At 43.9% G+C, this 17,206-nt stretch overlaps 2 protein-coding genes across 4 annotated transcripts; one reads left to right on the forward strand and one right to left on the reverse strand.

Moving 5' to 3' along the window:
• Positions 1–8: 8 nt before the first annotated feature.
• On the reverse strand, positions 9–5,520 carry dcun1d2a (DCN1, defective in cullin neddylation 1, domain containing 2a). Of its 2 annotated transcripts, XM_068571870.1 has the most exons (7): positions 5,482–5,520; positions 3,789–4,005; positions 3,539–3,707; positions 3,088–3,218; positions 2,864–2,946; positions 2,244–2,340; positions 9–1,996 (listed from the first exon to the last, which is right to left on the reverse strand). In XM_068571870.1, exons 1-7 carry the CDS (start codon positions 5,482–5,484, stop codon positions 1,917–1,919), a joined length of 780 nt encoding a protein of 259 aa, XP_068427971.1. In that variant the 5' UTR covers positions 5,485–5,520; the 3' UTR covers positions 9–1,916. The 2 variants fall into 2 exon arrangements, with proteins under 2 accessions (XP_068427971.1, XP_068427970.1); XM_068571869.1 differs by lacking the exon at positions 5,482–5,520 and having other exon boundaries at positions 3,789–5,455.
• A 1,864-nt stretch (positions 5,521–7,384) lies between these two features.
• On the forward strand, positions 7,385–16,312 carry LOC137782537 (transcription factor Dp-1-like). Of its 2 annotated transcripts, none has more exons than XM_068571867.1 (12): positions 7,385–7,558; positions 9,627–9,714; positions 9,921–9,987; positions 10,399–10,520; positions 11,231–11,352; positions 11,523–11,688; positions 11,815–11,961; positions 12,066–12,134; positions 13,109–13,260; positions 14,586–14,752; positions 15,809–15,887; positions 15,971–16,312. In XM_068571867.1, the coding sequence occupies exons 2-12, from the start codon at positions 9,703–9,705 to the stop codon at positions 16,107–16,109; spliced, it is 1,242 nt and encodes a 413-aa protein (XP_068427968.1). In that variant the 5' UTR covers positions 7,385–7,558; positions 9,627–9,702; the 3' UTR covers positions 16,110–16,312. The 2 variants fall into 2 exon arrangements, with proteins under 2 accessions (XP_068427968.1, XP_068427969.1); XM_068571868.1 differs by lacking the exon at positions 7,385–7,558 and adding an exon at positions 8,772–8,836.
• The last annotated feature ends 894 nt before the right edge of the window (positions 16,313–17,206 follow it).

Below are 17,206 nucleotides of genomic sequence, written 5' to 3' on the forward strand. Positions count from 1 at the left end.
CGAAGTGCAACCAGTGAAGTATTTATTTGAAGTACATCAACCTCTTTGAGAATAAAGTTACTTTTAAAAAAGTACTTCCCAAAGAGGAAACAGGAGACTTGTTGTCCATAAAGGACGTGAACACATTGTTTGTCTTTGAGAACAGTAAACAGCTGATATGTACACTGAGACTGGTTCAGCTCGCTGTAATTATTCCATTAAAACCAGTTCATGCTCTCTGAGGAACCTCAGGAAACAACTTTCTCTGTTCTCCATGATGTTCATTCAATCTGTTCATTTGAAGGCGAGAACGGAGACGAAGGGAAAAAGAAACGAAGGAAAGAAACAAACAAAGGTCGTCTCATGCTTCATAAACACTGAATCTACCACTTCTACTAAACACACTTCATCCTGCCTCTGAAAGCATCCAGACCTCTGAAGTCTGACCAGGAAGATGAACTTCAAACTGTGAGCTCTGGACCTCTGATGTGTTACGTTGTGTTACGTTGTGTTACATTGTGTTACATTGTGTTGCAAGACAGAAAAACAACAACATGAACACGATGTAACCAATTACTAAATTACCACATGTAATTACTGAAAAGAATATTGTTAAATATTGTTTATTATTAACAACAACATGGAGGGATATTCTGAAAAAAAAGAAATATTAAAGCTTTCTTTAACACAATTACATCTGGATGGTCATAAACAACAACAACTTGTTTTACACACACTCTCTCGTCCTGATCAGGAAGTGATGGGAAACGCTCGTCTGACGGATGAAGAACTATTTGTGTGTATGATTATGGAAAAACTCATGCTTTATTCATCTTGCTTGAGAGAACAATATACTTAGGCTACTTACAGGATGTATTAACAATATATTCTAACGTTCACTACCGTCAGTAACACTGGACAGATGGGCTCGTGTGAAATATAAATATTGAACACATATTTCCTCTTAAGGCTTTCTTTGTGGCCTCTGCAGCGTCCGGCTTCTGAACTTAAGGCTTCGCAGCGCCGTCACATGCAGATGTGTGCGATCCTCCGGGTCATTTATTATCGTTAAATCTCATTTGAATGCTCTTCTTCAGCCACACTGATGTCACATAGGGACAACAACTCTTTCAGAGAGAAAGAAACCGTTTGAAAGCTTCTTGGCGCTGTGGACTCACAACAGATGAAGCGAACCAACATGAGCTTCCTAAATGAAAGCACTTTACTGAAGTGAAGATGTGTTAAAACCGGCTGAGGGGACGTACGACGTGTTCAACATGCGTTGGATGAGAAGCTCACAATGCCACGACGGATCCACTAACAGTTAAACCAACAGCATGACATCACCAGATCGTCCCGTCACAGATCGTAGCGTTTACTGTACATGAAAGAATCATTTCTGCATTTATAAATTCAACGTCTTTATATTATTCTTCTTATAGCTCTTTGTAAACTGTCCCAGTAGATACAGTATGTACAGTAAAAAGCGCTCCAGTGCTGTTGCTGCTCGGTCCTGAAGTTGCAGTAAGACGTGTGAACGCTGCACCCGGAGCTTCGCTTGACACGACAAAGCTGACGAGGGAGAGTCTTGAAACAGTTTGTCCTCTTCGGTCCCTCCAGAGCGCACACAGCCGCTGAAGCTCAGCGCGGCGTCCTGCAGGCCGACAGGTCCCGACCCTCCGGAGCAGAGCGCAGGACGTCCGGGAGGCTGAGAACCCGGCGGTGGAACCAGCGGTGGAACCGGCCTCAGAGAGATGTGCCGCTCGCTCTCGGCGACGCCGCTCGGCTCCCTGAAAGGTGTCCTGTGAGTTTCAAGTGCTTCTGGTTTCTCTCTGGAGTCTACAATGTTCACTGCTTTTTTGTACAAGTCTTTAAAAAAAACTATGAAGTCACTGTAAAAGAAACGAGGTTCTGGCTGTCCAGAGTCGGGATCGGACTTAGAGAGTTTTGCGTTTTGATCCTGTTACAATTGGTCGGGCGAATTCCACAAAGTCATCTATGAGCACCGGCCACGCGCCTGAGGGAGACACAAGAGGTCATGAGGGTCACGTTCACGTTCACAGCGTTACAGACAACACAAAAGGTAAATTATTAACGTCAGCTCCGCCGTCTCCAGACGGAGGACATCGTCTCCGCTGACGTCGGCTCGGCCGCTCATCGTCAGACACAAACGATGATCTATGCAAACTCGACCTGAGGAACAGAAGCAGTGCTGTATTCCACCATCACACACACCTGAAGGAGCTTTGTGGTCCAGAACTCACCTTCCTCGTCATAGTTTGACATATCGTCTGCAATCATGTTGCCAAAGTCCAGCAGCAGGTTCCATGTGTCCTTTGGGATGGATCGTTTATGGTGTTCCTGTAACGGACAAGTCAACGTGTTGGTTCATCATTATTTTATTCAGCCTGTGTTCATTTCTTTTTTATCTCTTCAACATAACACTGTGGACATGTTTGCCACGATAACCGCGGTGTGAGTGACTGATGGCCCAGAGGCCGGCCTGCGTCCTGGAGGACCGGGTCTCACAGGGTTTACCTCCAACACGCACCACCTGTTGGACGAGCTGAACCCGTCTTCGACCGAGTCATCGAGATGTAATAAAAGCCCCTCGTGTCAGCCGAGGCCCCGTCGCCGGGCCAAATACAGTTACATGGAGAGAATTCAACTTTTCAAATAAAGATATTGGCCTTTGCCCCGATTTGAAATCTGCATTCCATCTGTGAGCCGCCACGAACGCAGAGATTACTGTGGCCGTAAAAAACACCTGCCACGAGTCCGTGGATGTCACTAATGGAAAGGAAAAGTATTTCGGTCCCTCGCGCCGTGGCCAACACCTGACCTGCTTCACGAGTTCAGCAATCCTGATTTCACTTTGACTCACCAACAGGAATCTGTTCCACAGATCCAGGAACTTAAACCGCCCCGACAGAACCAGGTTCCAGTAGGCGACCGCCATCTCCAGGTCTGCACGGACAAAGAGCAGAACACCGTTTGTAATTCAGTGATACAACAAGCTGCTGCTGCTGCTGCTGCTGCTGCTGTTGTTGTTGTTGTTGTTGTTGTTGTTGTTGTTGTTGTTGTTGTTGTTGTTGTTGCTCTTCTTACCGAGACCCTTCTGTCCAGGATTTTTGGCAAAGTTAAAGGTGAACTGGTAGAAGTCCTTGAACTTCCCGCTGTCTTTGAGCTCCTGCTCTAATCTCGACAAGATGGCCTTCAGTTTTTCGGGGCTGTCACACCTGGAGGATTCGGACAATTTAAGCAATAGACAAACAGAAAAGCTCTTATCTGAATAAACAAAAACAACCTAACCGGCTGCAACATGTTTGTCTTCATGCTCTTGACAAATTGTCTGAAGTGAACTTTGACACTTAAACCTCAGAAGTGAAAACACTGCAGCTCTTCCACCGAGTCGTTCCACGAAGACACAGAATACTGGAGCCGTGGTGGAGCGGGTCTAAATATAGACAACCTTCCCTCCCTGGAGCCACGCAGAGAGAGAGCCCCGATACGCCGACACACAGTGTTTACGTCCCGCGCTGTTGTTGTCAACACTCACCCCAACTCTGTCATTCCATCCAGAAACTCCTTCTTGGAGAACTCGCACTGAGTGGCGGCGCGAAACTTCCACGCAACGACGAGCACGCTCATACTGGCCGGATCCAGACAGAGGTCATCGCAAAACTGCTGGATGCCATCGATGCCAATCTTATTTTCATCCTGAGGATCTGTGGAGGGGGAAATAACAGGGGAAAGCAACTCTACGCTAGTAAATATGTGTCATGCTACGGCGTAAGAGTCCCACTCACCTTTATAGCGATTGTAGAGCTGCTCCAGCTTTTTCCGGTCGACCGACGTCTTCATGGATTCCTTACAGTAGAGGTCCGGGTTCTGAAAGTAGTTGTCGGTCGCAACTTCTAGTTTCCAGTCATTCTGCGTCAGGCAGTACACGGCCGTCTTCTCCCCGGCCTGTGTGAAGGACATGAACTGCCGTACCTTGTCCCTCTGCGAAGACTTCAGCTTATGCTGTGTGAGCACAGGACAGGGCCCGTCAGACACGGGGGCGAGCAGGCCGGGGAACACGGACAACAACACGCAAACACAGACCGAGACGCAGACAAAAACACACAGCGAGACACACACATCTACAGGCATTCAGGCAGCAGCAAAGACTGCGAGACGCTCAGAAACACTCATATATCAAAAGGTTAGTCTGACACACACACACACACAGCGTCGGGGCCAAGCCAAGACGCAGCGCTGGTAATTATGTCCCATCCAAAAGCAACATGGGCTTCTCTGATGGGGGTGTTGTGGACTCTCAGAGCACATGCTGTACCCAGCAGGGCCCCTCAGATAACTACAGTCAGAGATGTAACATGAGGAGGGAGACGGGATGCCAGCACCCGGACCGAGAGGCAACAAGTCTGCAGTCTAACACAAGCACCCTGACACAAATACACAGCAATGTCAAAAAACAAGTAGAAAAGTCACCATATTGTCAGAATAATTTATATACTGACTTTATTGATTTGACATTTTTCCCCGAAATTAGTTATGAATTAAAGCATTATAGTATACTTATGTATATCATTTATTATACATTAGAGACCGGTGATGTACAACAGTTAGTTAGTTATACTTTAACCTAATCAAAGACAGTGTCTGGTTTCCCAACACTGTATCAATGTTATGCTTAGTTGATGATTAATGATGAACCGTTTTATTATCAGCTGCTTGAATGTTAGGATTTATTTTTGTCTTCTATGACACTCAAATACATATCTCTGAGTTCTGGACCATCATGTTGGAGACACCGAGCCTCGGGCTGTGGGGAACCGGGATGAGCACTTGTTTCTCTTCACCTATCGATCAGCTCGGTGGGCTCCGTGTCCCGCAGCACCGAGCCGCATGCACACCGCTGCACGGGCTGAGCAGCGTTTCCTGAAACCGGAGACTAAAACTCTGAGAGTTCATTCAGCTGCTATCGACTCCACCAACAGAGACAAATGTGTGTTATTAACGACAACGTCAAGCCAAGGGTCGGTGACGTCAGTGTGAACGGGTCACGACCACAGGTTAGCATTGTCTACATTACACCAGCTAGTAACTTATACTGGCTAATGTTAGCTCAGTTAGCCGACATGTATCACTGACATCACCGATGGGGGAGAGGATCACGAGCACGGACTGTCAGTGGGGTTGTGGATGTGTCCGGATTTAAGGCAAACGACCCCGTGTGTGTCTGTCCTCTGGGTCTCACGACTGACCTGCTCTCAGCCGAAGTTACCAGATTGCCCCAAAGGGACGAGTAGCTAGCTAGCTGCTCTCAGAAGATCAACTGACCTTCCCTGAAACAGCAGCGAACAGCAGGAACTGATCACTGAAGGCTTCCCAAACCCCGACACGCCACCTCCTTTAATAACACGAGCATAGTCTTCAACGTAAGCTGTAATGGCACCACAGCCCGTGCCTGGGTTTGTGTTTATTTTGGTTACCTACCATTTTCACACCCGCTGTCTGACCAGTTTGGTAGTCCGACTGTCGCTCATTCTGCGCATGCGCGGAAGTAGTCGCGCCGCTATTATAGGTTCCAGTCAGCCATGGTTTCTGAAGAATGAGAGGCGCTGCAGTAACTGCTACTGTTTGGCTTTTCATAATGATTTGCCAAAGTGAATGTGTGTGTTCTAGAGAGGGAGTTAGAGAGGTGTTTACACTACTTGTTATAGGCAACATTGTACACCACAGGAAAACTCCCCAAAACATATAACTGAACCCCTTCCTCCTTCATCTCTTACTCAAACACTCCCTGACTAACGTCAAAAGACCATAACACACTTCACCTGTGTAGTCCCTTCACTGCATGACAGTGTGTTGTAATAACGTGACACACATGAACATCATATCAAGAGGTGGATTTCATTGTGGGTATCCAGTGGCCCCACACCTGCATGATGCATATTACTAAATGAATGTGTTGAAAGTGCCAGCTGCCCATTAATCCCTTCACTGTGGAGGGATACACAATGAGGAGCCCCATATAACATGAGAATAAAATGATAATAATGACACGGTGTATTGGGTGGACTCAGGCACAGCTGAGTTTTATCTCCTTTGAAAATGAATACACCCTTCAACAAATGTGAAGGGTGTATAGATAACTGATAAAGTATCTGTGGATGTCAGTCTTCTTTTTCTTTTTTTACAGTGAAAATACATAAATGGAAGATTTGAGTTCACTAACTCTTTAGAGTTTGTCACATGAATGCAGCGTCAACTTACAATTATATAGAGGGGAAAATGTGTTTAGCAACATTCATGGGCATGGCACTAATCATACTCAGAAATGTGTATTTTGTTACACTGAGAAGTGTAATATTTAGTCCACCCTCAATTAATAGGAAAACAACCTCTTCCTAACCTAACACAATTCAGCATCCCCCCCCCCCCCACACACACACACATATATATATAATAGGTGAATCAAAACCTCACCAAAAGAAACTGAACACTATAAAGTTGTTTGAGGGCTGTTATATTCAACTACATTAGTTTTAGGATATACAGTTTAGCTTCTGTTGTTTTTGCTGATTTAGAGTTTAATATAACGTTAATTGCTATTTAATATTCAATGTTTTATTGTGGTCCACGGTTTGGTCAGTTTCATCACATGACTGCTGTAATACACACTTTACTAGTAACTATACAGAATAAGATCTGACCAACAATACTTAAACCGTGCGTTTAAAACTTAACAAGCAGAATATGGCAGTTGGGAAGAGGGTGGTTGATTACCTGTTTGACTGGAGATGTTGTGGAGCAGGCTATAATTTTGGATAATTTCGGGTTGATTGATGGATCTGAGACTATTGTTATTGAAGGACTTTTTGTCTGCATCAGATTGTTGAGATGGAGAGCAGTTCACGCAACGTCACATGGTCACTGCTTGTGACTGAACTTGGCCTCCCAGCTCACAATAGATGTTGACTATAGGAAATTGTGACTGCAGGTATGTGGGTGACTGGCTTGTTTGTTATTTGCTGCAGATACAAACTCAGATCATATTAAATGCATAGCAGGGTTTGGGAGTTGTGCCATATACACAATAAAGAGTTAACAAGGTGGTTACTCGGTGCAGTCAGGGGTTCATTTGTGTTTAATCCCGTTGTGTTCATCTCTAACCAACAACACATGTGGTTGAACCAACTCAATTCGTATGTGTCATTAATGAATTTAGGGTGCAAGCAGAGCTGCGGTCAGACCAGAGCGGTCTTGAGGCGCCAACTTTAGGGAAACAGGGTCGATAATAAGTACAAAAGTGTCCTCATACTCCTGTACAGCAGGTGGCGCTGTTTGTATATGTGAGGCAGTTCGGTCTCCACCAATCCCAAGAGAGACAGGCTTGTGGGCATGAACTCCTCTGACTGCTTTGCTTTCGTCTCATCGATGCTGTCCAATCAGACGTCGCTTAAGCGAGACACCGCCAAGATCAGATTGAGAGAAGCGCTGCTGCGGCGAGGCTAGCGGAGAGAGGACCGAACAGGCTAACAAACACTTTGCTAGCTTGTGAAGTGCGCCGGTAAGCCGTGTTTATTTACTGGGGCTCACAACACAGTAAACGGAAAAGAAAGTTATTGATGTTCAACGTCTGCTTCATCTGCCTTTATGTCTTATTGAAGTCTTGGAAATATATCGGCAAAAAAAGACACAACGCTAACGTAGTAAAAGTGCGGCTAATTCTGTCAGTGTTTGTCGGTGACAGCTGTGGATTAGCTCGCCCGCTAGCTGCGAGCTAGCGCATCGACCGTTGGCTAACAAAGCACCGGTGGTCTCTCGGCTTTCCCATCGCAGTCGCGAGGTAGCTCGTTGTTACGATACTCTGTAGACGGTGCTAGTTAGCACAAAATAGTAAGTGTTCATTTTAACGTATCCACCGGCATGTTAGGAACTTAACGTCGCCGGTTGTGGCAGACGATAAGCAGCAGGGTCACGGGCATAGCCGGGGTGAGTTTAACGTAACAGGTCACTGGCGGTGCTTTGGCTGGGTTTCCGTCCCGGGTCACGGGGCTCGAGCTCCATTTACTGACCAGACTTTACTCGTCTGTGAGTAAAACACAGCTTTGGAAATTTCAACGTGTTTCCCTGAAACTTCATGAAAACCAACTTGTATATTGTATGTTCACATCAGGATATCTATTGAGCCAAAGTTATTAATCTTAAAATCGATATTATATTAAATGTACAACTAATCAGTCTAGTTATGTAGTTTTAATATATTTATAGTACAATAACAACAAGTCTTTCTGAATACACTTCAGGACAAGCTCTCTGTTTGTTTGTTTTTGTTTATTTGTAAAAGGCAGCTGACATTACAAGATTCAAGACAATGTCAATAAACCGCGGTTTCACATCAATAACCTGATCGCCACAAAGTGACGGATGCACAGAAGATGTGGCGTCATATTTTGGGGTTCAGTTTTAAATGTTTAATTTAAATGCAGGATGAAACACACATTGCCTATGTTTAATCTGTAACGTTATTTGTTAACTTTTTCAGTGGTTAGTCTTTCTTCAATTGAAAACGATCACTTTTTAACACAGCTCCAATAATCGAACAAATAGGCCAACCCCATGTCTGTTTAACATCCACAGACAGAAAGTTAAAGAAAAAATAAACTCGAGGGTGAAACCCTGGTCATTAATACACATTTATGTCGGTGGAATTAAGCACATAATGAACAAAAAGTAGTTCGCCGTGGCTCAGTTTGTTTCCTGTTTGGTTGGGATTCAGACCTCCTCTTCCTCCATTCTCAAATGCCAACAACAACAGCCGTCGAAGAAACAGGAGAGTGCACTCGTAAGTGCACATAATCATTACATTGACTTCGTTCACCGTGCGAAATGCTCACATGTTTCCTAAATATTAGCCCAGTCTCAACTTTGTCTGCAATCTGCTGCACGGCAACCAAATAATGGCTCTATTTTACGTGTATCCTCTCAAAACGTGCACGAGCTAACTAGCGAGCTAACGACAGCAGGCTGACTCCAGCCGCTAACTGGTAGCAGTCACAGTGAGCTAGCTGCAGCCAAAGAAACATTGTTCAGTGCTGTCCTTGTGCTGAATGAATGGTGTTTCTCCCGCATGCAGCAGAAACACCCGTCCCCATGCGGGGCTTTCACTTTGGTGGCGTTGTTAGTTTAGCGCTGGTGTGCTAAAGTTAGCATGGTTGCGTGACCTGTAGCAGAAGTTCGACGATGCCTCTCCTCCGGACGTGCTCGGTACCTGAAGTAGGCCTTGTGCACACTTAGCGTAGTAAAAGTTGTGAGCATCAATGGGTGGCGTATGGTGGTTTTCTGCAGACATACTGCATCCAGATATTCCCCTCTGCGCTCCATATAATCGAGATTGTTCTGAAATATTCTCGCTCTCCGTCAATTGTGTCCTGTGAGAACAATACCGGGCAACTGGAGCTAACGTTAGTGCTGTAGCTTTGGACAGTGTGCTGGCAGCCAGCAGCCCAAATGGGCCTCAACTGGAACTTAAGTTAAATTAAACACACACAAAAAAATGCATTTATTGGAAATATATTGGAAATATTATAGGAACATGCAATTATCATTTAGTTTCCTTTTCATTTTGTCCTCAGGGGTCTGAAAAGTGGCACACAGGAGAACATTTTCTTTTTTTAACCTGAAGCTCAACTCCTCCGGTCCTTTGGGATCATGGCTAAAGATGTAAGTTACTTCATTTATTTTGTATTATTTATTAATTTAGTTAACTGGAAAACTGCCACCCTAAATGCACTGTAGCTGGCACGTATTGAATGTAAATGTGTTAAGTTGCTATAAATGAAGAGATAACCTCACGTTTCCTCGTCTGGACTCATGCAGTGTCTTTGATGTTATGGTTTTTCAGTGTTTTATGTACTTGTCCTTTGCAGGTTGGTCTGATAGAAACAAACGGAGAGCTGAAGGTTTTCATCGATCAGAATCTAAGCCCTAGCAAAGGTATAAATCACTGTTCATACAGAAGTTGTACACAGTGAACAGTATTTTATTTACATTAACTTCACCGTGTCCTGACTCCATCACTAATATCAATTATTGTAAAATGTTAATGTATTAGTGCAAACAAGTCTTAATTGGCCTTTCTAACTGAATATCGTTTAAAATCATTTAATCTAGGTTTGCCTTTTACAGAGAATGGGCAAAAGGACGCTATATTGTCAATTAAGATTCAGTCCAGTTTCGGCCGTCCATCACGTTGGACGTGTCCAACAAACGGATGTCCCTGTTGTGTTTGATTGATTGCACGTCCCACAAAGGACACGGGTGCCTGCTTGTTATTGGACAACAGGGGGCAATGCCGTATCAATCAAGAGCTCGACTCATTACTGCTCTTCTCATGTCTACTTTTAGGTGTCCTATCTTTGGTTACTGTCCAACCTACAGCTGTCCCCGTGGCCAAACAGCTACTACCAAAAACTCTTGGGCCATCCAATGTGAACATTGCTGCACACATGCAACATGTGCCACACATGGTGAGTGATGCCGCGCACATGACTACCACACTAAATGGTTTCAGAATTACAGACGTTTGTGCCTTCTCGACCACGTCTGCGTGAGCGCTGAGAACTTCTCGATAGATATAACAAAGTTCGGCGTTGTAAATCGTCAGTATAGATCGTCTTTGCTGTGTCTTGCTGTTGCGTAAGCCTCTTCATTATCATAGTGAGGTGACTGGGCGGCGGGTAGATGGAGGCGGTTGAGCTTAAGCTTAGCAACGCTACAGTCAGCAGGATTACACCCATCATCCCATTATATACATGGAATGTGTGTATATATCTATGTATATATAGATAGACATATACAACAGATATCAGCTTGTATATCACCTTAGTGAAGGAATACATCGCCCGTCTCCTCGATGCCTCATTACTTTTGATTATTAAGGATGAAATCTTTTCAACACTTGTCAAATAAATTCAAAGTTATCTACATTAATTGTAGTTTCTATTAGGAGTAAGTACTTACAGTGTTATTATTATGAGCCATGCAGCAACACATCGTGGCTATAGCACACATTAAAAAGTCAAGGACAGCAGCCTGTCTCGTAATGTTGACAAGACATAAGAGATAATTGTAGTACAGCAAGCGAAGACCACTTCTAACACACAACCAATGACTCTTAACACCAACAAGCTACAAGTCGATAATCTCGATGCTTTAATATGTTCTTCTTCTTCTGTAGGTGATAGGAACACCCCAGAGGCCTACGGTATCCAATACCATTTTGGTAAACAGTCCACATACACCCAGTTCCCAGTTCCTCACTCAAAGTCAACCATCAGATGCCTCTCCGTGGTCATCAGGGTCAGTCTTCAAACAAGTTCTCAAGTTTAAAAGCTTTGGACATCATTGTGGATCTCTGCAGAATAAATACCCTTTTAACTTCATAAAATCTGATATCAGGGGAAAAGAGAAACGGTTCATAATTGTGTCTGTGAAAATTAAGTGTTGTGGGGTATCTGATCTGTCTGCAGAAAACGTGGTAAGAAAGGGGAAAAGAACGGAAAGGGCTTGAGGCATTTCTCCATGAAAGTGTGTGAGAAGGTCCAGAAGAAAGGAGTAACCACCTACAATGAAGTGGCAGATGAACTGGTTGCAGAATTCAGCTCTGCAGACAGCCACATGTCACCCAACGACGCAGTGAGTGCTGCACACGCAGAGCATCGTCTCACAATGACTCAGAAATATGTTGGAAAGTCTTTGAGTCTTTGATTGTCTTTTCACAAAGTTTGCGTCAATATTTTGACTCTTGTTTTTACATTTTAGCATGTGTATGACCAGAAGAACATTCGGCGGCGTGTGTATGATGCACTTAATGTGCTTATGGCCATGAACATTATCTCTAAAGAAAAGAAAGAAATCAAATGGATTGGCCTTCCCACCAACTCGGCACAAGAGTGCCAAAACCTAGAGGTAGGAACACGGGAAGGATGTAATTATAGCTTCTGTCGAGGATGTTTTGCCCTTGTTTCTCATGTGATAATTCTTTGTGGTTATTCCTTTTATTTTAACATCAGGTGGAGCGACAAAGGCGGCTGGAGAGAATTAAGCAGAAACAATCACAGCTTCAGGAGCTCATACTGCAGGTGTGAATGAACTTTATTGGCCTTCTGAAGCTTTAGCATCTGCTGGAGATGATGGTTCATGCATACCTTCTCCTCAGCTAGACTGTACACTCAGTGGCCATTTTACTATAAACACCATGATGTCTAATACGTCATCTCTGCTGTAGATACTACCGTATACACCATGAGGTTTAGTTCAATGAGGTATTTATACTAGATGTTCAGCGTGGCAGTCTGTAGCTTGCAAGGCTGTGTAGAGGTGAACCGATCAATCAGCTGAGCAAAATGGGACGTGACCGGCCAATCGGCTTCATATTACATTTTTTTCTTCTCCAAAATCAGACGCTTATTCTGTTATTCTATTACTATTACAAGATTAACTATGATGCTATCATGATTGTTTGTAATGAAATCTTTCAAAAATGGATTTTATGGTGATAAACATGAAATAGTTGTTTTGTTAAATGTATTCACAGCAATATAAAATATATGAAGATATGAAAGATGGAATTTTAACCACTTTAAAAACTTCTATTATATAATGAAAAATAATATTGGCAAAACTTTTTTTTTTTTTTTAAATCATGCATTTACTATTTATTTGCAGTTCTTTTAACGCAAATAACCACTGTAGATGACACAAAGTAAAAGGATAACATGAAGCATCTTTGACGTTATGCACTGACTTTGGGGCGGTTAAAGTGAGAATCAATGGCAGAGCAGTTGCATTGGATTAGGATGTATTTGCTATTTCTTGGGCATAATGGTGAATGCAGAACGCAGCTTGATGATGCGCATCACATCCTTTTAGTGCCGTTATGAGGGTACGATCAGCCTGAGGAATCAGTGAAGAACTAGAAGTCAGTTGTTAAAACGCTCCTCACACTGCAGAGCTCTGCTGCAGGGAGCAGTAACAATGAGTTAACATGAACGTGCTGTTTTTCTAAACTGTAGCTGCTTCAGAGTCTTCATCTGTCTTTGATCTCGTCCGACAGCAAATAGCTTTTAAGAACCTGGTTCAGAGGAACAGACAGACGGAGCAGCAAGCAAACCGACCTCCACCGCCCAACTCCATCATCCACCTCCCCTTCATTATTGTCAACACCAGCAAGAAAACCGTCATCGACTGCAGCATCTCCAACGACAAGTATGTGATCGTCCCATCGCCACTCTTTCTTTCAAAATAATAGCAAAAGGATCCTCATCCCATCATCCGGGTTTAGTAGCAGACATTGTCTGCCAGTCGAGGCAAATAATTACTATCCTTATGCACAAGTCATGTGACATCGTTGTATTCGGTGTCTGTTCATAAAATGTAGTATTTGCACGTAATGTTTTGGCAGCTAAATCAACCGTTTTTGCAAATCTTGAGTTGTGAGTCAGGATGAGCTTGATAAACAATCAGTTTCTGGAGAAGACGGTTCAGTATGTTGTTGTTTAGCAGCTGACTAAATAATTGATTAAAATGGCACATCGGTGGCAAGTTACACAATAATCAAATTAATTAAATGTTTATGAAACGCATAAAAGCTTTATAAGGTTTATAAACTAACTACAATTAATTTAGATGTCACGTGCACATTTAATAAAGTTCACGACACAAAAGAGGAGAGAAGAGTGTTTTGACTGAGCAGAGTTGACATTAAATGAGAAGTTAATCTACAGAAAACATCTGAAAGCACAGAACGATAAAATGTGTTCAGCCGGACTTTCCCTCTGCAAACATTCATGTTTCACAACCGACTTGGTGAACCAAGAAACTGCATGGTTTCAGAATCAGAATGAAAAAACCCAAAACAACTGGATCAGAACACAGTTTGTCCAGATTCTGCTCGGTGGATGATATTGTGGATTAGGGATTGTAATGGGATTAAATCGGTCGTCTTTTCAGCTGTGAGGGAGCTTATCCAAACTGTCATGTAATCTGCAACAAACAAATTTCAGGCCAATGGTTGAGCACAAATTATTTTGGTGGGACATTTAAAGATGCATGTGAAATAGTATAGCCCCTTCAATAATCCCAATAATCCCAATTTTACCAGTGCCTCTCGAGCAGCGGTGAAGCCAGGAGGCGGTTCTGTGTGAAAGTCCCTTTACACAAACATCCTGATTCATGGAGAGCAAAGACATAAAAGAAACGTCTGCGGCTGGGAAATAAACAAAACCAGTCAAACTTTTCCTGCACTTTGCTTTAACCTAAAAGGCTTTTTATGGTCGTTGGTTCAGTTTGACCCACAAACTCTGGAGAACAAAGTGATTAACAATTCCCTCTTCACCAACTGAAGGAGAACCTCAGACTTTAACATCTCTTTACTTCAAATGAATCCTTCATGGTCGACTCTAAGTTGTTTCACATCATCTGTGGAGGGTTTCTTGTGGTCTGGTATCATTGGAAGCCATTACTTGAGTCACATGACTGCCACCGTCCTGCTCTCCCTCACCGCTCTTGTTTCTATTCCTTCTCATCGGCAGGTTCGAGTATTTGTTCAATTTCGACAGCATGTTTGAGATCCACGACGACATCGAGGTGCTGAAGCGTATGGGCATGGCCTGCGGCCTGGAGGTGGGGAAGTGTTCTCCAGAGGATCTGAAGGTAGCACGCAGCCTGGTGCCCAAAGCGCTGGAGCCCTACGTCATCGGTCAGTGCCTCCGCCCCCGAGTCAGACGTCTTCATGTGGAGTTATCTGTCGGTTTGTTGGTGCAAACCAAACGCAACCATTTTCCTGCAGTAGCGGCCGCAGCGAAGTGGTTAGATTGCTATCTGCAGATAAAAGGCTGTAACTTCACTGTGGTGGTTCTGACATCACGGTGGTGAACAGTGGTGATGCACCATGATGGTAACCAACACTAGTGAACAGCTTATGTCCCATCGTATGGATCACCATTTAATAGCACATTGAACTTCAGTAACGTGTTAGCTGATGCATGATTTAATGACATATATCAGAGTATGACGCAATGACTGTGTCTTTAAGGAAAGCACTTCCTGTTTTCATTTTATTCAAACAAACAAAACGCTGCTGTCTCGTTCCCTCTGGCTCCACGCTGATGGCTCTGCCGTCAGTCAACCGATGAACTTTTTACCTCATAAGTGAAACTGAAAGTGATTGAAGATGTTCAAAGTCCACTCGTGGTAATTTTCTTCGGGCTTTTATCCAATCGCTTTGCCTTCATGGACTCCAGTTAATCTGTCTGAGTCTCCTCTGCACCGTTTACACCTGGAGGACTTTCACTCCTGTAGCTCCTTATGGACCAATGAAAACTAACCCTCTCACTAGACGCAGCAGCTTGAACAGCTTTTCACCTGTCAGGAAACACACCTGCGCTGAAATGCTTCTGCACGTGGAACAGATTTTATAATCAGCAGATGGATTTATTATTTTAGCTTTTTGACATCTTGCTGTAATAACTAGTCTGCTATCATAACGTCCTGGTTGTTGGTTTGCTTTCTCACCACAAAGGAAACAAACCAGAGTCTTGTTGGAAGACTAAGAGACTTCAATTGTAATGTTCTAACCAGAAGGGACAGGAGGGAAGCAGAAGGTTATCCTAGTTTCCTGGTTTGTTCTTAGTCGCCGGTGTTACAAACACAAAGTAGTTTGTGACATGAACTGTTGGGCAAAGTGCTTCTTTACAATGTTGTCAGATGAGTGAGGCCTTTATGAATCATCCAATGTGCCGTATGTTTTTCTTAGAGATGGCAAAGGGTCCCATCAGTAACGTCTACATCACTGGAGGGTCCTCAGCAAATGGAGCCCGTTACCCTGCAAGCAGGTGAGAAGTCTTTCCTGTAGTCCGACCCATAAAGGCGACGGCGCTCTCCTCCTTCATGACTGACCTCCCTCCTCTCCGCGTAGTGACGGCTGCACTGACGGCACCATGGCCTCCAGCTCCAACGACTCCCACTACAGCGGGTCTCGTGTGGAAACTCCAGTGTCTTATATGGGGGACGACGACGACGAGGACGAGTATGACGAGAACGACGACGAAGACTAGCCTGTCCACGCCTCGCCACTCCAACAAGCACAGTCCTTCAACCCACCTTCACCGCGGGAACTTAGTCCCTTTTTTGTGTGTGCTTCTTCAACCTTTCCCCCGTTTCCCATGCCTGTATTTCTGTCTGGCTTTCTCAGGGGTGTAGATGAATATTGAAAGAACAGAGGTGTACGTTGCAGCCATCTTTTTTTTTTTTTTTTTTTCCTCTCCTGCTCCTGAATCACGCGCAACTGCAACTCGGCCTTCGGGCCGTTGTCGTCCAAGGGAACTGTCGTGTGTGACCTCCACGCTGAAGTCTGTGTGTGTTTAATCCACTTCTCAATAAGCCATCCCACTAAAAAGAAAAGCTCTGTAAAACCTACTGCTGTTGGAGAATGTATAATGTACTTGTTTGAATAGTTATTCCTATTATTTTTGCAATTGCATACGGCAGACACGATGATCAAAATGTTCCGATGGCCAAAGTGTCTGCTGCAACCTGCCGCGTTGCTGCAACCTGCCGCGTTGCTGCAACCTGTCGTGTTGATGCAACTCCGGGGATCCCGAGCGGCGCCGAGGCCGCGGCGTCCCGGGACGGCGCTCCATCACATGTTGATACCTTCTTTTTTTTTGTTTTGTGTTCCCGGCAATAATTTGAAATAGTTTCTTAACCTCCATTGTGTTGGGCTGGCTTCCTTCTGTTCTGTAGGCAGCTGCTTTCCTGATCTTGTTTGCTAGTTTCTTTTTGTTTTGTATTCTGGAGTCGAGTTCTCCGTCACCGCCCTGTCGACGCCTTGGTAGTGTTTACAAAATAATGGCACCAGCAAGGTAAAGACTTTTTATAACCCAGGCTCCTGATAGGTAAATAAGCGTTGTTTGTGAATTACGTATATGAATCCTACGACGATTGTAGCTTATAGATTCCTTTAGAGGCCAGTGGTGAAGATAGACCTTCAAAAATTATTGATGTAACAAACTGTGTGGTTGCATAGGTCTTCATGTACTCCCTTCAAAGATCTCCCTTTTAAAACTTAGCAACACATGTACTGACTCTTCCAAAAACCTTTTCTGTAATCTAATATAAGTTTGCAAATTAAAATATAGATTGTTTTAATAAT

This window comes from Clinocottus analis, unplaced genomic scaffold (genome assembly GCF_023055335.1).
Source record: "Clinocottus analis isolate CAN_PGR_092001 unplaced genomic scaffold, fCliAna1.0.p SCAF_12, whole genome shotgun sequence".
NCBI lineage: Eukaryota > Metazoa > Chordata > Actinopteri > Perciformes > Cottidae > Clinocottus > Clinocottus analis.

Bases quoted from the DNA above. Each gene is read 5' to 3' on its own strand.
- LOC137782537 (XM_068571867.1), top strand. The intron at 11,689-11,814 runs GTGAGTGCTGCA...TTTACATTTTAG, and splicing joins ACATGTCACCCAACGACGCA to CATGTGTATGACCAGAAGAA. The intron at 13,261-14,585 runs GTATGTGATCGT...TCTCATCGGCAG, and splicing joins TGCAGCATCTCCAACGACAA to GTTCGAGTATTTGTTCAATT.
- dcun1d2a (XM_068571869.1), bottom strand. From the start codon at position 4,134: ATGCCTGTAGATGTGTGTGTCTCGCTGTGTGTTTTTGTCTGCGTCTCG. The intron at 3,219-3,538 runs GTGAGTGTTGAC...CGAATCCTCCAG, and splicing joins GATGGAATGACAGAGTTGGG to GTGTGACAGCCCCGAAAAAC. The intron at 2,947-3,087 runs GTAAGAAGAGCA...TTGTCCGTGCAG, and splicing joins TCCTGGACAGAAGGGTCTCG to ACCTGGAGATGGCGGTCGCC.